We start from the raw sequence: 21,320 nt of genomic DNA, 5'->3' as shown, positions 1-21,320 counted from the left end.
TGTTCACTTCTTTGCAAAATTGTGTTCTCTCGCATTATTTAATCCACGTAAAAAATAATGTTTTCCCATGTGAACGAGAAGAAAGTTATTAAACAAGATTTAGGGTAATTCAGTCGTGAAAATGTTGCAGTAAATTGTGAAGAAAAATATCCCTCACGTATATGAAAGATGCGAAAACGTGAGTGAAATTCTCAAGTACCTAATGTCTCGAGGGTCGATTATCTTAACATCAAAGTGACAAAGTCTCGAAATCGTCAGTGCAAAAATTTCTGTAATTGTATCTAAATAGATAGATAAAATTGTTTTGGTAATGCATTCTCTATGAAGATTATTTTATAAAATTCTATATGCAGAGAAGAATATTTGAGAGGTATGAAATTCTGAAGTTTATTAGTAATTTTCATGGTCTTTTTGTGGGTGCTTTTGGAATACTAATTGCCAATGGCACTTCAGTATGAACATACAGTCTTTCAGGAATTTCTAAATGAAGAAATACCTTTATAAAACAATGTGCAGGTCATGTTAAAATGTTTGTGTCAAACCAAAAGGATGAAAATCTGTATTATTTGGACATCCAATTATTTTACTGGTACGAAAAGAATCTTTGACAGTATACATTTTGCTTCTGGCAGTAAACTGAGCTATTTTATGAGACTCTAACAATTTTGAGATTATTTCTGGGAACATTATTGTTCATTGTATGAAATATTCAATTTAAACAAACTTCTATAATAAACTTTTGCCCATGGCAATTAAATTAGTAAAAGAACAATTTTCAAAAAGATGATGTTTTCTAGTGAAGGAGGAGAGTAAGCGACAAAAGTCTGTTAAAGGAGTAGGGGCTTATGGACTTTTGGGTCAATTTGCCAGAAGCCAAATAATTTTGTGGGTGTATGGAAAACAATTTCCTCTGTGAAAGTTTCTTTGCCTGCAAATAGACGGTTTTGAGCCGTGTTGGTGGAAGGCGTATCAGTTTAAAACAAAAATTAAGGGATAAACCACATCAGATGACTCACTTCCTATTTAATTTTAAAACTTTTTCACGCAGTATAAAGAAGTTTTTGAGTAAAATTCTAAACACATTTTTCAATTTTGCCATTAAAACTCGTGTATGGTAATATGAGTAACATCTGACTCAGCCAAAAACTTTTGCTGCAAAGAACAAGTGTTTCAACTAAAAGAGAAAAGTTTTGAAAATAATGAAGCAAAATTAATTCAATTGGCAATGGTTTAACAGTCGAAGAAATTTGAACAACTATGTTGGCTTTTGCTTATTGAAATATACAGGCAAGTTCCTCAAATATGAACGACGCTCGGTTGAACTGAAAATGTAAAATTTAAGGTTACATCAAGAAAGTTTTTCGTGGAGTCTGAATTATGGTACTATTCCAAAGAAAAATGAAGATGTTTTTAGCACTTTACTGTTTTCAAGTGCTTCTGCATTATCGACTTGTCTTTATGTTAGTTCTGGTCACGACTGTTCTCACCAGTCCTCACCAGGAGAATCGTGTTCTAAAACCACTAAACAGTCCTGAAAGAAACCAACACAGAGAAAAATCGATAATACAGATGCACTCGAGAACAGAAAAGTGTTAGAAACACATGTTCATTTTTTAGAGAAATAGCGCCATTAAAACCATTATTCTCTGATGTTTTCTTATTATCACAGTATTATTTGAATATTCTCGACAAATTCCATTTATTTAACAACAAATTACAATGATAAAATCACTAAACTTACAGTAGACACTCTCAAATTCGGGCATATGGGACCGAAATGTCAGCCGAATTAGACAGAAATTCGGGCGACAAACTTTTTGAAATTCAAGGATTTTTTATTCATGTGCATATAGATATTGAGTTTACACACTCATATATAACGTAAATTGCATGAAAACTCCTTACTAATGCAAAATCACATCAAAAATAAGACAAATCATGCCAAATTTGAGCATATTTGATTCATTTGATAATCATAATCAGACTTGAAAAATGACAACAAACTTTTTTCAAATGTAACCGCTGCCCGAATTAAAAAGTAGCCCGATCTTAAAAGAGCCGAATTAGCGAGAGTCTACTGTATTTTTTCTGGATTTAGGGTAAGTACATTTCACATGAATTCCGTTATATTTCTGGAAATATTGTTCTCATTTGAGGAGTGAGAAATGTCTACCTCCAAATGTTCTTATTTGAGGAACTAATACTGTATTATCAAAGTGTTGTCAAAGACAGTAAAAGGCCTTGCATGGCGCGAGAGGCGGGAAATATGAATTTCCCACGAAAAGGAAAGGGAATCCATCAACCGGGCTCTATTTCGCTATCAGGTGGAAAAGCTCAACAATAAAAGTAAAATTTTACAAAATTTAAAGTATTCAGTTTGTATAAAAATATGCAGTTTTTTACACGTTCCCTGCAGTTTGCATTGTTTATTTATTCTGCAAAATTTTGTAGAATAACATTGCTAAATGCAAATGGCAATTAAAATGTGTTAGAGAATACTGTGTATAGAAATGTTTTAAAATTATTTTTCTGATTTATAACTGATTGCAGTTGTGAGGGTTTCCAAGGTCCGGGTACGAATTTTCTAACTACTGTTAATGATTCGCCAGGAAAGTTAACGATTCACTATTTTGATCGAAATAGTACGATATATTTAATGAGCTGAGAAAACGTTAGAAGCTCTGAAAATGTGTTAAAAATTATTATTTTTTGTTTGAACAAAATCTCGCAATTTATCATTTTCAAAACACAAGTGAAGCGATCAATTCACTTACAGAATCTCTACTCTGATAAATAAAGCGGTCTTCAGAACAGAAGTTTAGTCCCATTTAGTCCATTTCCCAAAGCTTTCAAAATCTCAAGTATACCCATTTCATTGGTTTCTCGAAGTTTTGCCTTATTAGGGGAATGTTGGCATGGTTCGCACAGAGTGAGCCTTCAAACAACGAAAATTTTCTCTTCATTTGCAAAGAGTAGAGATGGTAAAATTTCAGAAATTTCACGGTAGTCGCCATCTACAATAGGCGGAAAAACGTGAAATTTCTTTAAATTTGCCATCTCTAGCAAAGAGCTAGTTCGTCATTTTATAGCCATAAGATAGATAATTATTAAGCTCATGAAACGAGATGAGAAATGGTAAGTCAGCTCTTTCCAAACAAAGGGAAAATTCGCATCGTTTGAAAGTTCATTCTGTGCGAACCATGCCTACATTCCCCTATCTAATCCTAAGTCAAAATTTTATTAAAAGACTGAAAAGGAACTAGAGAGGCTAAGCCATATAGCTAAGTCTTAGGTCTCAGGCCCCTATAAGGCTCTCAAAAGCTGTTACATCGGCTAAAGTAGATTCAGTGAAAATGCTCATTAAATATATCAATTTTAAAATGTTAAATAATGCATGCATTTTCAATGAATAAGAACAACGCACAGCCATTGGCAACGGGAAAATTGACAAATTATGAACCATACTGATACCTTAGACAGACACTTTAGATGAGGCTTAAAGTCGTTTCTATTCAGTTTTACGTTTTTTTTTTGCCAAAAGAAATATTTTACTGATCTTAACCCTTTAAGGACGATTGGACAACCGGTGTCCCATAAAGAAAATAATTTTTCCAGACTACCTGAAGTTACTTTTTTCTTATGTTTGTACGTAATTACAAAGTAGAAGGTTGGAGGAATATAGGATATTTTTTGCAAGTCTCCAGCGATTTGCTATTATAGCAAATTTTTAAGTTTAAAGATGACGAATTTTTAAATTCTCATACTGAAAAATGATTTTAATTATTTTTTATACTTCCATTTTTTTAAGCCAAACCGTTTTGGAAAATGAAACTACAATACTCATACATAATATTTTTCATTAGACTGAAAATTATTATTCATTAGTATTGTCAGAAAAATTACTTAAATTTTTGGGCTATTTTTGTCTCTATCGCTCGTAAAGGTAAAAAATGCATCGAATCAGAATCTGTTGGATTTTCCAAAGTCAGATGTTAGACGTCTCATTGATTATATTTCCCAGTTTAATTTTTATTGTTGATTTTCGGTCCGTGAAAAGTGTCTCAAAGTTAAAGGGTTAAATAATGTTTTTTCTTTCCTTACAAATAAGGAAATATATAATATATAAATGATTAAAAGCACAAAAATAAATTTCTTTGTTAAAGCCTTCATGTAAACATATCGCTATCTCTTGCCCTTTGGCAAAGTAAGGTATACATAAAAAACTTCATCAAAATCGATCAATAGATAAGATTTTGCCAGTGGTCAGTTCTCTATTTCGGATTTCCGATGCATCCAGGCCACCAATTGGGTGGGCCCCTTATGCTTCCCCACTTCTATTCTATCTTATCCCACGATATGGGTAGCCGCTCTATATCACAGCTCTGTGGGAAATCGATCAATAAAAAACCGATGATTTATGCCAGGTACGCCAGTCAAGTTGAAAACATTGACCATTTTTTTGTTTTTTTGGCATTTTTTTTACCAAATATAGGCAGTTTTCCAGCTTCAAAAATAATTAAAATAAATTTCTGTGAGTGTTTATTTTTTTAATATCTTATAAGATACTTGAAAAGACCAAGTGATATCTCTCGATAAAGAAATTAGCCTCAGAAATGATTTTGAAAAATGATGAAAGTAAAAGGAACAATTTATTTTGTTTAAGAGCTCTGTTCGGAAAAACTTGTCATGAGAAATCCCAAAGTATAAAAACCGAAAAATTTCAGAAACTATTTAGTTATACAATTGTGGTAAAAATTTCACTTGGCTATAAAAATAAAATGAGAATCGAATTCTTCTAAATATTGAAATTCGCCCCCGGTTAATATTTTTCGATGATGAACCTCTTTGCAAACAACCGTCCTGACTTTTACTTCGAAAATGAACTACATTCTTTCCAAATATCTATATACAAAGAGATTGAATACGGCATTTCCCGCACTGTTGAAGAATATGCTTCGTTGGCATTGATGATAAAATCTCAAACCTTCTTATACGAAAAAAAGGAGACGGTTTTCTTGAATTGGGAGAAAATGGAAAGAACTGGGCCTGATTGAGGATGAAAGAGCATCACAAAATATCAAATTGCTTTCGAATGTCCCAATAAAGTTAATTAAGAAAACATGTCTTTTTTCTGGGAATAGAATTTCTCTTGGGATATTTTCTTACAATTCATCAAGTATTAAAAGTCTTTAATGAGATATTTCAGTGTAATTTACCTCGAGAGGAATCATAATACACGCAACCATTAAGTCGGCAAGAGCTAAGTGAAAGATCATGAGGCTGACACGTGAACGACGATGCCTGCGGGTCCTGAAGAGGGTGATGACAACAGAAAGATTTCCTGTCAGCGCAATCACCAGCATCACACAGTATACGGAAATGACGGGAATCGTTGATTCAGTATGACCTAAAATAGAAAAGTTCATAAGTTTAAAAAAGAAGAAGCGAGAATGAGAGTTAAATTTCCTCCAATTTATAAAAATGTTATATGGTATCCCGCTGATTTCTTCCTTCAATTCCGATTTACTCGTCATTCAAATTCTTGAAACCACAGAAGGTTTTTTTTTAAATAGAAAATCCAATTTATTCTTCAAGCACAAAATGTACATTCATTAACTTTCATGTGAGTAAAAGCTTTGATAAAAAAAACTCTATAGACTTTGCTTGAAGGTCTTACGTGGGAAGCTCTAGAAATAACATGATAATAGTAACGACAATTAAATGGATGCTATTTGTTTAAGAAATTGGAGCAAAAGCAAAGGCAGTCTATTATTATGCAGAGAAAATCCTTGGTACTAAATAAACACAACTTCGAAAGACAAAATAAGCTTTTTATCTAAAGACATAACGTAAAGATGTTATGCTGCCAAGATTAAGACAAGGTGGATACTCATTGACGATGAAGAACCAACAAATTTCTTAAAGCCAATATAAGTAACGGAAGAAAAGCAGACAATACCTCTGTCTGCAGAAAATCTGTAGAATGTAACCCTTTAAGGAGGATAAGGATATAATACTGTTTTCTATTGTTCGTTTGAAAAAACAAAGATTATGTGAGTTTCCGAGATTTTCCTCATCTTGAGAATCAAAGAAAAATAATCCCAAAGAGCACTTTTTTGTAAAATTACAATTGTACAAACTTTCTCATAAATTTTATTTTTTTCAATACTTGCAGTGCTTAATCCAAGGGCATGACATTTCCTGTTTCCCATATGTTTCTAGCGGGCCGAAAAAACTTTTGGATTTATTAGCTGTTTCCTGTCAGTGTAGAATGAAATTGCAAAAAATATAAATGCAAAATAGAAGCCAACTTAATATTGAATAGGCAACCGAAAACCCGAAATTGGCAACCTACGTAGTTTTGGAGATATCTCGTGAAATGTCCAGGAAAACAGGGAAAAATTTACACTAAAACTGGTCGCATTTTTCAGTCCTCATGTCACCCCCCTGGCTTAATCCCAGCGATGTTCTGTACTTGACATTACAATGCGATATTTAATAAGTAACTTCAAACAATTATTGATTTTAAAAGTCAAAAGAAAACAATATTTTACTACTCTACTGACCGCGATTGAGTTATTTTTAATTCGAATTTCGAAATATCTCGATTGCTAACATGTGTCAGTCTTCCACTTGTTAGGGAGGAATCACCGCTTCGCATTTTTTAGAAGAATATTTTAAGCAAGTGCATCAAATCCAATATTTCTTATCAAATATAGTAAGTGTTATGAAACTTTTATCGAACAAAATTTACGATTTTGAATAAGTAATTTGTCTATTGAACATTTAAATTACATTCATCGAATACATAAAATTTGTATTTAGTTAGTTAATGTTTCATTTTATATTATTTTTATGTAAAAATGAGCCATGGCGGAAAGTGGTAATATTATAAAATTGATTCACCACCTGTCGCCATAGCTTTTCAACAAACGACACTAACTTCACTTCATAGATTCTCAGTTGTCAAATCTGCTTTGTTTACTTTCTACATTAGTCTAATAATTTGATTTCTCAAATAAAAGTGAAGAAAAATCATTTAATGTGAGTAATAATAAAGTGATCATGAGGAAAAAGAAATGCTGAATGAATTCTTTGCATAATATTGCTCAAAATGATCGAGTTTGAACTTTTCCAAGTGGGTAGCGAGAAGTGGTTACAAAACTGGCGAAAAGTGGTAAAAAGTGGCGACGAAGTGCTTATTTTTGCATTGTTAATAAAAATCAGTTTTTTAGGTACTCCCGTGTTAAATTGTAGGACTATTGTTTTGACGAATCTAGAGCAAATATACATATATAAGTAACTTCGTGTTATTTGATAATAAGCGGTCAAAAGTTATGATACAGTTAATTTCACTTTTTTCTAAAAGTGGCGATAAGTGGTTAAACCACCCTACAGGGAAAATAAAACTATCTAAGCTCATAATGTTTTCCTGTTCCATTATCAAAGCCCTAATCACTATAAGTAACTCATTTTACAATAATAATAATAATAATGCTGGCTCTGGCACAGTATTCCATGAAGGAACAAGGCCTTCCCGCAAGGGGATTTCTAAGCATGCATTATTATTTTTCTTGTACGGGATGAGATTGTCAGTCCCATGCCCATGGAATAAAGTACAGTGAAGCTCACTGGATGCAATCTGAATACCTTCAACGTCAGAAAAATTTCCGGAAAAATTAAAGGGGGTTTGAACCCGGGACACTTGCATCATAGAGCGAGTGCTCTACCACTTGACCCATTGAGTGCCACATTACAACCATGCTACAACATTATTTTTGATATTTTATAAATTCAAATACGGTCGAAGGAAAATCTGTTCGGTGGTAAATACTAATTGGCAATTTCGTCAAAATATTGATTTTTTAATATATCTAATAAAATGTAAGTAATATGACATTTTTTCATTAATCTACCTGTTCCCATAAGGATATATATTCAATTTTTGTATCCCAAATGATACAAAATAGGGTGTCAATAAATTCTTCCACGAGTTTCTTCTGCCAATAGGTGCACCATCGGCCCTAAACTTGTGCGAAACTTTATTATGAAAATTCGAAATTGAGTTCAATTTTGTTCGAATATTAACACAAATAGAAAGTTACACAGCTCCCTCAGATGATACTCGGATAATAAATCGACAAAAACTTGACGGTTGATGAATTCATAATTTTACTTACTAAGCCCAGATTTTGCACAGCAGGGGACGTAGGGTTACTTTGAACTATGGAGTTACATTGATATATGATTTTTTCGCGTATTTTTAAGGGAAACTGGACTTTAGCGTAATGTAATTTAGCTCTACAAAACAATTATAGAAATAAAAAGAATAATTTTAAAACCCAATTTTCTTTCGAAGTATGCGAAAAAATCGTATATCAATGTATTCCCACAGCTCAAAGCAGTCCCATCCCTCCCTAGTGGACAAACTGTATGCTTAGTAAACAACATTTAGAATTTATCAATCGTGAAGCTTAAAGTGTTATTTAAATTATATAGATCTAAAGTGTTATTTTCATTTTAATAAAGTTTTTTTTTACTAAAATCAATAGATACAAAATTAAACAAATCGAAGAAAATTTCATGTTATTGATATAAAGTAAATTCAGACAGCAGAAAATAAAATAACCGTTAACCAGAATCAAAATATATAAACAGAAAATAAAATTTATATGAATGAAACTCATTTTGTGCGAAACTGTACTTCGAAAACATTGTTGATGAATAAATTTATCTATCTATCTATCTATCTATATACTCTGCTTTATTTTATTTATTTTACAACTCGAACAATACAGCTCTATTTCCTTTTAAAATTTCTATTCAATAAAAGTTTAATTAAATTGAAGCATCCAAATAGTTGATGCGAAGAAAGAAAAATACAGAACAGTTTTCTTTGCAAAATACAACTATACCTGAATTCATTGAGATTCTTTCAAATTTTCAGCATATAGTAGACTCTATCTCAAATGAGCATTTGGGGCGAAATGTCATCCGGTTTATCGATCGATTTGGGCGTCAAAGCCTTTGTAAATTCCACAAAAAGCGCTCAATTATAAAGAATCGCGATAAAATAGGAAGAACGACAGCGAATTTGAGCAAATTAGCTTCATAATTAAATGTGAAAATTGTCAACAAAATTTTTCCCCCGATTGAAAAAGAGCCGATTGAGCGAGGGTCTACTGTATTTTCAATATTTTCAAGACTTGAAATTTAAGATAAAACGTTGATACAAAAAATATAGCGTGTGCACGACAAGATTGTACCAAATAATTTGATATTTTTATGACAGATGTCACTAGCTCCGCATTTTCGTTGTATATCAACATTATAACACGTGTTTTTACCTTTCTTTTGGTGAAACTCTTATCAAATTCTGTTCGTTTTTCACTGAGATACGAAATAATAATGGAAAAGAGTAGGAAACTGATCGTATACACGTATTTAAAAATTCCTGGAATCAATTACGCGGACCTTGGAAAACTCACAAATACCTCAAGCCAGACCGTCCGGAGGGTGATTCTACGATTCCTCGACAGTACAAAACCTGAAACCTCGATGTGGAAAAAATCGAGGTATAAGAGATCGAGATTTGGAGAAAAAGGTGATCATGCGCTAGAAGAACAATTTTTTTTTCAAATTCTCACCATCCTGGCTGCTAAACGATAAGATATATTGACTTCCGGTGTTCGGTGACCTCCCCAACAAGTCAGCATTCTCTAGCGAACTAATTTACCCAAAATACTTCTATCCCCTCCAAAAACATGTTTTTTGAAATATTGGGCCTAGCAATTGCAAAGATTTTCGGATATGTTTTGTAGTCAGTCAAGCTTGACATTTCGTTCTTAGACACCTTTCACCGGATAATTCGCCATCTTGAATTATTCAATGTCAAAGGTCAACCACCCTGGAGGGCCTAATTTTCAACGGATTTGATTAAATTTGGACATTTTTGAAAGATATTTTAATTCTGAACACGACTGCATCGGTCACAATTGGAGGTGAATCGGTAAAGTAACGGTAATAACCCTTATTTAAAAATACTGTTTTTCACACTTTTTTAGTCAGTTTCAGTTAAATAAAAGTCCAACATTTCAACTATATTTTCTGAAATTTTTATTCAAAAATTTTAAAAATTCAGCCATATGGTACTTGATTTTTAGAGGTCTTTTTTTTAAAGTAAACTTACTTTGCGGTGGACAAGATTTCTTAGAGTAAATACATCTGAGTTATTACGAGAAATTGAGTAGTTCCTGTTAACTGATGATACTTAAACGATCGATATCCGATACGATGAATAAGTAATACGTAATGTAATACATTAAATGCAGCGAAACTACTTTTGGAACATAGCACCTAAAAAAACGTTTTCTAATTCGGCAAAGCTCTAGGGGAAATTTAGGCACCATAGAACACGGGGTAGTACCGAATACTGCGATACGATTTTTTATATCAGATAGAATTCTGTGGACGAGACGTTTATAAATTCATAGATACTATAGGGATGCCAGTCCACTGAAGAAATGTTCGTCATAGTTCAAGTAGTTTAGAAATAAAAATCATTGTTTGGTAACACCCTATGTTCAGTGGTGCCCCAGTTTCCCCTAATGCTTGGTCATATTCTTGTTTTCTCGTAGAAGAATTTTTGAATATAAAAACATCAGTAAAACAAAGCATGTGAATAACATTTTGTTGAATTTGTGGAAAATTTAGGAAATGGAAAGAGTCTCTTTGTATGGAATGCCTGGAGTGTTTTTTTTTCTTTTTTTATTTTTTCTTTTCACATAGACCGATGATAAATTTGAAGAATAATTTAAAACTTTCTCCGGTGCTTTTTGTTTTGTGAAGTTTTTTCAAACTTATTCAGCATAAATTGTTATTTTTCGCATATAAGACTTCATGTGTAAATGAAAGTTTATTACAAAAGTACTTCCTCAAAAGAAAGATCATCGGATATGCATATAAGGGGTGTTACTGTGAAATTATCATTAGTATGTTGATTTACCATCTCTCTTATGGTTTAATCGCCTGTGGCAGAGACTGCAAAGGAGATTTCTTTGGAATAATTTGTTCAAGGATTCATTTGATTGCAGTATAATTAAGCAATTATAAGCTATAGAATTTCAACAAGGATGATCAAACACCATAGGACTTGGTAATTTCACTTCTCAAAAGCTTTCATCAGTGAGATTAAAATCCATGTAAACCAAAAGCTTTGTAAGTTCAAAGTTCATTACACGTTATTACGAGGGGAAGACATCAAATATTAAATATTCTTAGTGAAATTCATCTGTCCACTCTTGACAAAAGCTCAAAATGAAATCACCCTAGAGGCGAATTAAATTCTATAAAGGTAAAACATAAATAAAAGAAAACTTCTAAATTGTTTCGACTCCCATGTCAAATCAAAGCGTACCTATCTACTTACCATCCTTACCAGTGGATTTCATTTCAAAGAGAATCCAGTTGTAGTATAATACAAAGGAAATTCAACAGTCCTCCTCATAATAATTTAAACACATTGAATATTTGGGTGAACAAATATTTGCCTCTTATGCTAAATTATTTGTGTTGGACATATCGATTTATTTTCTTGACTTTCGTATAGAATAGAAAATCTGTGATAAAGCCTGATAAGCTAATGATAGTACGGATTCTTGTGTAACAATCTTGAAGCAATCTTAACAATCTTAACCTAAAATATTCAAAAACAATTAAATAAATAAGACTTTAGAAAACGAGACTCATATAAATTGATAGATACAATGGGTTCAAACAGAAGTAGATTTTGATTCTCCAATAGTGTCTTGGATAAAAGGTAAATGGAACTCTCTATTTGCACAAAAAGTCGTTGAAGTTCGAAGAATTCAAATTCAATTTGGAATTTTCATACTAAATTTTCGAACAAGGTGGGGAAAATTTATAAAATATCACACTAAAAAGCTGGCAAAAGAGTTACTCAGTGATTATAGAGTGATTAAATACTGGGGTAAGAACAGTAAACATCGTTGTTCTGTTTTTTTCCTCACAACTATGTGAAGACCGTCACATTTTGACACTTGAGCACTTCGATATTCGAACAGGATGTAACTTCCGCCACCTTGCGAAAGTATTAAGAAGTAAGAAAGTCTCTTTTTTGGATCTTCAAATAGATTTTAGAATTTTTCAAGATCTACTTCTGTACGAAAAGAATTAGAATCTTTGTTCATGGACGAAATGGTCGACATAAGTCCTAGTAGTGTAGACATAATTATCAGTGTTTCGTGCTACCCCATCTTTACTACTGCCCCAGTCTCCTCTATGTTAAAACTTAGTTTCTATTAGAAATGTGCGAAAAAATTGTATATCATTGTAGCCCCACAGTTCAAAATAACCCCATCACATCCCCTTGATCGAGACTGATTTTAGCTGAATGAATTTCACAAAGAAATGCAAAAGCTGTGATTATAAAAATATCACAACATAAGCAAACTTTAAGATTGTCCTATGCAGACACATATTTGTCATAGGTTGTGTCGGGTGTGTCTCAATTCGTCCCTTTTTGAAATCTCACATCATAAATCATAATACATGTCGTCAGTTAAATCAGCATTTGTCGTCACTTCCATTTGACAACTTTTCAGGAGACGAAATTTTCAGTTCAGCTTTATTTTTCTTAAAAATGAGCCCCGAATACGATACTTTTGAGTCAAAATAATAAAAGTGGCACTTATAAACTGTAGTTTAACTCAAGAAAATCTTAATAAAATTATTTAAAAGCTGAGATATTGAGATATATGTTCGGTGAAACAATAATATTTTATCGTAACTTCCATCGTTTATAAAGCCGTAACTTCCAATTTATGGAGATTCTGGAAGTTACGACAATTTTCTAAAATGCATTATATCAATTTGAATTATTCTAGTGATAATAAGCGCCTTTATTTGACTAAATTAGTTAATTAAACTCTTATCCCTGTCCTTAAAAGCTTTTATTTTATAAATTTTATTGAATAAATTTTGTGTGTCACGTCCGTCACGTCGCTTGTTTTGTTTTGAATTAATGACAGATGGGTAGGGATATTTTTCTCACTTTTTTCTCGCAAATATTGAATTAAAATGATTTCAAGTTACATTATTCGCACTGTACTGTCTTTGAATATTTGGAAAAGTTTATGAACGTTTTATTGAGAAATATTACAATTTTGCTGCAAATTATAAGCCACGCAAGTGAGCAAAAAAAGTTACGGCAAATGCTGATTGGAGAAAATTTTGTACGAAAATTTGTCGTAACTTCCTCAAAAATGGAAGTTACGACAAATTCTGATAAATTTTTTAAAAATAATTTTTATTGTGCCTATAAAAGTTTCTTTTTCTCAAGTTCATTTAATAAATAAAATTATGTTGATCCCAAATATGTATGTATCTCAAAATCAAAAAAATGAAGTTACGATAAATGCTGACTTAACTGACGATGTACGTACGTACGGCAATAGGAAAGTCTAGAAGCTTTTCTGGCTCCCATATTCATTAATACAATTGTTATTGAGACTTTGATTTTGGAGATAGATAAATGTAAAATGTAAAATCTAATATTAAAATAATAGGTGAGATTGTTAAGAATCTCACCTAATATGGTAATGGTAATTGTCGACGTGAATATATACCAGATTATAATAAACACTAATTTATAAAATTTAAAAGGAGAATTCTGCTCAATTTAGGATAAAAAGCGGAAGTCTTTAAGAAAATTCCATTATCCATTACGTCTTTTGCATTCTTTGAGTGTGTAATTCTCTTGGCAATTCAATGAGCATTCCTAAAAGTAATAATGTGAATTCTGAACAAGCAAAAAATGTAAAACATTGTGTACGAGGTTTTTTAAGAATTATAGGGGTATAATATAGAGAAGGAATTTCATTGAAGCACGGTGTCACAAAATTAAAATTCTTATGAAAAATTAAATTACTTAGTAAATTTTTTAAAAATATTTTTTTGGGTATTCTCGGTGTTGTTATACACATTTAAAATAAAAAAGCGTCATCTGTAGTACATGCTTTGGTCAGTAAGAAAATCGTAGAATACGCAGCTATACCATTAAAATTTGACTTAAAATAATTGTTTGAGACACCTAAATCACATAGTTCAAGTAGCTGTACATGAAAAGTACACAATTATTATGTTGCTTTCAAGTTGCAAACAAAGGAAAATTGGAATTGAGCATGTAGCTCGTTATTCATGCTTTAACTTGAAAATAACAACCTAAAATGAATGCACATCCTCACTGACATAAAAGGTATTGTTTAGTAAAACAAATAGGATCACGAATATTGTAATCAAAGCTTCTAAACCAGGTATTATTGTTCTAATCCGCAAAAAGGACAATATAGTATTATTAAATATTAACTAATTTTTAAAATGGAAATTGAAGCTTTTGACACGAATGCTATACCTTCAAAGTGATTGCGCATTATTTCTATAAATGTCCAATTCTTGGAAAAGTCATCGTATTCGCACGTCTGAATATTTAGGAGGGTAACATTTGGAAAGTCGCATCCATCAGATCCCTTTCTAATTGTCCAGAAAAGTTCTACACTGTACAGCACATACACAGTACCTTGGTAAAAACGGTAAAAACCAAGATGCCAGTCACAGTACCTTGGTAAGAGGATGCAACATTTTAGCATATTCCAATACCCAATCCATCAGATCCCTTTCTAATTGTTTTGAAGAGTACCAGGTGCTCCTGTATGAATGTTGTAAACACAAGTTGATTTTGATTCTCCAATAGTGTCTTGGATGAAATGTAGGGTAAAGTGATATAATTTGGACATAGTGTTACAAGTTGGACAATTCGCCGGTACAAGTTGGACATGGCTTTTTTCTTGATAAATACAGTACAAAATTTGTTTTTAAGCACAAGGAACCAAAAAAATAAAACTAAAGCATTAAAAATATACAAATAAAAATTAAGTACTAAATTTATCAAGACAAAAATCCCTGTCCAAATTGTACCATTGTCCAACTTGTGCCACTTTACCCTAAATGGAACTCTATTTGCACAAAAAGTCATTGGTGTTCGAAGAATTGAATTTGAATTTATTTCATCTAATTTTTGATCTTTATCACCCCCCCCATGCGTCCACCGCCGTCTTAGCATTGATTCCAACCTCCAGGAATAAAAAGCTGGCACAAGAGTTACTCAGCGATTATGGAGTGATTAAATACTGGGACAAGAACAGTAAGCATCGCTGTTCTGTTTTTTTCCTCACAAAAATGTGAAGACCGACACATTTTGACACTTGAGCACTTCGAAATCCGAACAGGATGTACTTCAGCCACTTTGCGAAATATTGATTTCAAATATAGATCTTCGAATTTTTCAAGATCTACTTGTGGATGAAAGTATGTCTTTCTCCAGATGTTTTTCCAATCACATTGCTAGGCAAAGTTGACCTGGAGGGGAATTCTGTAACGCTCTGGCAATGCCATATGACAAATTGGGTTCAAATCTTAGGAGAGTTTTTTCGAAAATGCGATTCTGTAGCCGTGACATTGCCATTTCAGCTCACGCGGCATTGTCAGAAGTCACATATTTGAGATTTCTGGCAATTGAAACGACAATGAATATTGTTAAACAAATCAACCAAGACGTACTGTATTTTCATAAAATCATCAAGTAAAGGGATTTCATTAAAAAATCAATGAATTGCATTTTCGAACTGAATGATATAACAAAAAAAGCTCGATTGGCATTGTCAGGTTTCGAACTTATGCGTGACAATGCCACGAAAATTACAAAATTCCCCTACTGGAAGAAGGTTTTGGAAGCCTTTCTCGAAGGCATGCTTTCCTCAATAACTAGGGGAGACCGGGACAGAATTAGCCAGTAAATGAAATTTTTCATTGCGTATAATTTGTATTAAAATGTTTGCATCGTGCTGACAAATACTTCAATAAATAGAGACGGATGTTTAATTTTGGTATAAATAGAGGTTTCTTTAATATTCCTTCTAAGACAACCTATAACATTCCACTGTCTAATACCATGTGTGACTAATGCGACCCCGGTCTCCGCTACTGCTAAACTAAGGATATATTTTTCTTCCTTGTTGACATGATTTTGCTATATAAAAGAACTGAATTTATTCACTGATGCAATTTGTACGAGATTTCATAAAAGTTGTTTTGAATGCAGTGAAGGCAACACACAACTAAACTACTTTTTCTTCTTTTCGATTAATATCTCACATTATGTTTTCTTTTTATTTACCTTCCAAACCGATTTATTTCGTTCGATTTTCACTGCACATTTAATGATACACGAATTATATCTGAAATTCAAGTAAAATTGCTTCTATTTTTTTCTCAGCTACTTCCATAAGAAACAGAAAAAGTGATAACTTTCGTGTTAAGTTTATGAATCTGAAGCATGCAATGCATTTTTCAAATGCTTCTTGCTCAGCTAGTAAGTCAATTATTTTAAAATAGTTGTAATGATTTTTGCTTTTTAGGCTTTCCAAATAATCACTTTTTAAATAGAAATTTGTGTTTACTATTAAATTGATTTTTTTTATCAATTTTTAAAGGTAAATATCCGACTTTCAGTGAAAAATATTTTTTTTTTTCGACATTTAGTTGCTTGCACCGGGCGAGACTCGAACTCACAACTGTGAGAGTCGAGTCATAGATTTCACCGCCCAAGAGCCAACGGTCTTGCCTATTGCGCTACTGAGATCCCCTCTTGGAGCTGTGGGGCTACATTGTTACACGATTTTTTCATAAATTTCTAATGGAAACTGAGTTTTAACATGATATAATTCGGATAGACAAAATAATTGTGGATCTAAATAAAATAATTGTGAGAACCATCTTCGTTTAGAAATAGACGGAAAAATACAACAATGTAGCCCCACGGCTCAAAGTAGCCCTAGCTACCCCTATAGAATGAAAATTCCAAATTTTACCCAATGAAAGTATTTTTTCACTGCAATTTTTACTGCTCGAACTCCACAGAGAGAGCAGTATAATAATACCTAGATTTTTTCATCTCCAAAATTTCCACTTTTAATCCCCTTAGGACCATTTTTGTCAATATATTTTCGCATTTCATACGATTTCTGAGAAATGATGTCACTCTGTTTCTCCGTCTGTCCACCTCTCTGGCTATTACGACGCCTACAGACCAAACGGTTAGAGATAGAGCCCTGGGACCTTCTACAGACTCCTCTCCTCATAAGTCGACCCTGGAACTCATGCGGGACTGCTCCTCTAAAACTATGTTTATGGAATTGCTCGATAATGCATCGTACGATTGTTTTTCATTTTTGGATATGTTCTAGACAGACTACCTAGGCACATATTCCGTCCTTATACGAAAATATCGTTTAATCATTTCAAATAATAGATTTCCAAGGTCAAAGGTTTAAAAGACACCAATGAGCTCATATATCAAGCGAATGGGGTTCCTGTTTGGGTTCGTTGGAAAGGTCTTGAAATTTCCTATAAAACTGAACTGGATTTTCAAGGTCAAAGATTCAAAAGGCTCTATAGAGCGTATTTCTCAACCGAATGGTATTATGTTTGGGTTCGAAGGAAAGGTCTTGAAAATTCTCACCAGTATTAACCCGTTCCAACCGGTTATGAGTCAGTAATAAAACGATTCATAGCCGATAACAAATCTTTATCAGAAAATCAATTGTAATACTCCTAAGCGATTTTGGGCCATCTTTTCAGTGATTCAATCTGTTTAATAAATCTATTGTGGACCAGTAAACGGTAAATGATGCGAAAGTACTTTGGAAGTGCAGCATCTTCCGAGTCACCACTTTTTCATACACATTTCATTCACAACCAATTTGAACCAATTCACAGATCATAATATAAAACTGAATGGAAAAGTGTAAGGGTTATAATTCAAATTTCTGAGAACCAATTAATTTTCAGTTCATTACCGATTCATTATCTCCTTACAATGGCTTGAAACCGATTCCCACTTGTCCGAGATTCAAGAATCTTTTCTAAGAATCCATATACCTACTTAAAAAAATCACTCTAAGGGTATTTCATATCTTGACCTTTAAAAATTTTTGAAATAGATTAAAAAAAGTAATAGAAAATATTTTCTTGAAAAAATACACCTAGGGGGAAGTGGGCACCTTTGAATTGGGGCAGCTTTGAAATTGGGTTTTTTTTTGTCCTATTTTCAAATAGAATTGAGGCTTATCATGATGTAATTTAGCTTCGCAATTGGTTTGTTGAGCTAAATTATATCATCATAAAGGTATAGTTTTATTTAAAAATAGGAGAAAGAAGCTTAATTTCAAAGCTGCCCCAATTCAAAGGTGCCCCACTTCCCCCTATAAGCATTTATAGAAAATAAATCTAATTTATAAAATATGAATCTTAGATGATTTTCAAGATATTCATGTTTATCATTGATTTCATTGCTTTTGAGGTTTTAAGTAGATTTTGTCTTTTTCATCTCCTATTACTCAAATTAAAAAAATATATTGAGTATAAAAATGTATTCAATTTGAAATGATATATTTTTGAATGATTTATCACGCAATAAAATTTAATCTTTATATTTAAGTGACTTTTTAACATATAAATCCATTTGGAATATTAATCTGTTTCAAGTGCTTCGAGCTTTACACTGTGACCCATTTCTTCCGCATCTATGAGAGTGCTGTAAAGTGGGAAATTTAATTTATTTTATACTGCAGGAAGTACTCAATGTGGAGTGTCATCATAGTTACTCAACAATAAATATTTATGAGGTTTACGAGCATTTAGTGTAAAATTCTCCATTAGATGCTTTAATTTATTTTTTACCAACTTAAGTGTGTCACTTTATATGCAAAAATGGATTTTTGAGAAGAATTTTGATGTGGTTTATTGTCTCTGACTATGAAAATAGCATAAAAATCTAATTAACAAACCTGGTGGTACAATTAACTCCACTTGACTGTGATTTTGCCATCGAGAATTATTCGCATTGTGTAAGTGTTCACTGAAGGAACTATTGTTGGTTAAGATTACATCACTTTCACTTTCACGTCCAATTGCCATAGTGTATCCTTCTTGCATTACTGGGACGAAAACAACATATTACTATTAAATCACTGCTGCAGCGTACCTTGTCATTCAACTCTCCTTGGGTTTCTGTTTGTGGAATTCTTTTACAAGATTCCACATATGCTACCAAACAAATAACAAGTACCTTTTATTAATCCTATTTGTACAAAATTCATATTAAATTTCACTGTGTTCCATTTCACCGGAGGCCACAAATTAAGCTCGTTTTTTCACACTCTGTAGCTTTTCAATTGATGCTGTTACTCTCGAATAAAAGTCCACACTCAATAAAGTCTAACCACGCAAAAATTTCCTTTTATGTATAATACCTTTAGATTTTTTTTTTGAGATGATGTACGAAGTAATTGGATTTTCTTCTGCAGATATTACCGTTTAATGTTAAATAGGAACGACAACTGGAACATTTATGGCGTGCCTGTTCTCCTTGAAAGCTTTGAGGCAACTGATTCACATATGGTATCATGTCCTCAGTCATCCTTCAGGCCGGTTCTCTTGGATTTTCGACCAGTTTTCTCCGCTGAGTTTTCACTGAGCGACGAAATGCAATATGTAGGCACAGCGCACGCGTTGCTATGAAAAGCTGAGAAAATACCAAAAGCTTTTTGCTATCTATCTCTTGAGCAGCTTACTCAACCAGCATTGGTCTATATAAAGTGGCTCAAAAAATCCCTCGAAAAGTCCTCGATGAATCTCCTTTTGTTTGTTCATTTTCACGAATAATTTCGATAACGAATGTTGATGAACGCGTATGCCACCCACAACAAGTAAGAAACCTTTTTTTACTAAAAAGCTTTCCATTTGATCCTCCTACTTCTTGGACCATTTTTTTCTCATGGAAAATGAATGAACTTGAAAAATAAATTAGACACCCCTAGACACAAACGTTAAATTGGTCCCTTTATGAAAAACTTACACGTTGCAGTGATACTGCGCGTGATTTAATTGTTTTTCCGATTACTTTCTCAACCCACGCATTTGAAATTGAAAATGGTATATATATATACATGAAAAATGTGCGTAAATGACATGTGAGTAAAATCTCATTTATCCATAGCTTCATAAAACACGTATGTACATTATCTTTGTAAAACAAAAATTCCTTCGAAAAAAAATGTCCAATAATAATGTTAAAAAAAACAGAGAGCGGGTGAAAAATATTTTTTTTTATCTTGTTGATCTAAATCTAAACCACTAATTGTTCAAGTGACAAAGCATCCGAGCTATGCAAAATGCATGAATTGAGTTTTAAGATTCTTCACTTCAGAGACAAATTGAATTCTGTAAAAGAGATATTAAAGAGTGTCATACTTTGCGAAATGCTCGTACTCATGTCATCTATGCTCTTCTTCGAAAGTTCTCTTAAAAGTTCGCCCAGTATTTCTTAAGAGAAATATAGTGAAATTCTGACAAAAAGAAATTATCGTTCTATAAACGCTTCGTTACTGATCCATAACCGATGGAAATCGGTTCAGGTTTGTCAGGAATTTCAAGACCTTTCGAACGACCTCAAACATGTCCCCATTCGATTAAGGAAGATGCTCTCCTCAGAAAGCATTTTTAGACTTTGATACTGAAAACCGATATTAAAATAATAGAAACATTATTTTTGTAGTGGGACCACAGTTCGCTTTAAGACTTTTAATTGGGACTGGAGATCTCAGTGGCTCTATAGGCAAGACCGTTGGCTCTTGGACGGTGAGATATCTAAGTCGACTCTCACAGTTGTCAGTTCGAATCCCGACCGGTGCAAAGATCTGAATGTTTGATTTAGACAATTTTCACATGTAGTAATATTACACTATACATACATACAAATAATACAGTATTGCACCGCCTTTGCCCTACAACTTCAAGAGCATGAAAGAAGCGTCCACCGCACACTACAGGAAGGCGTTCCTGGGCGCTTAGAAGAATCTTCCAAAACGGAATATCGACATTGTAAAAATGATTACCTTATTAATATAAATATTTTGAAACGATTAATAATAGTAAATGGTGCTTCCCCAATAGGAAAATATTTACATACATTTAGGGGCATTTAAAATATGATTTTATAAACTAGCTCCCAGTAGGAGGCAGTTTATATGAAAGTTATTCAATTCATTGCCACTCAATGCGGAACCCTCTGTATAAGGCACATTTCGAGTTAAGTATTTATCGGAAAAATCTCGTAAAGATATTAGAGTATTGAAAAATTTCAGAGTCTTTTAGCTGAGATTCTTTACAATCTCAGCTTTTGT

General features: G+C 32.7%; 1 protein-coding gene across 1 annotated transcript in view; it reads right to left on the bottom strand.

The window, feature by feature from the left end:
* LOC129799989 (adipokinetic hormone/corazonin-related peptide receptor variant I-like) overlaps window positions 1–19,515 on the bottom strand; it is a 43,375-nt gene extending 23,860 nt beyond the window's left edge. The window contains exons 1-2 of the mRNA XM_055844324.1: window positions 18,924–19,515; window positions 5,217–5,407 (exon numbers count right to left, since the gene is read on the bottom strand). Coding sequence (XP_055700299.1) covers window positions 5,217–5,407; window positions 18,924–19,071 — 339 coding nt within the window. The 5' untranslated portion in view covers window positions 19,072–19,515. The remainder of the gene's footprint in view (window positions 1–5,216; window positions 5,408–18,923) is intronic.
* Window positions 19,516–21,320: the final 1,805 nt, after the last annotated feature.

Source organism: Phlebotomus papatasi, chromosome 1, assembly GCF_024763615.1.
Source record: "Phlebotomus papatasi isolate M1 chromosome 1, Ppap_2.1, whole genome shotgun sequence".
In the NCBI taxonomy this organism is placed as follows: domain Eukaryota; kingdom Metazoa; phylum Arthropoda; class Insecta; order Diptera; family Psychodidae; genus Phlebotomus; species Phlebotomus papatasi.
This window is presented reverse-complemented; position numbering and strand designations above follow the sequence as displayed.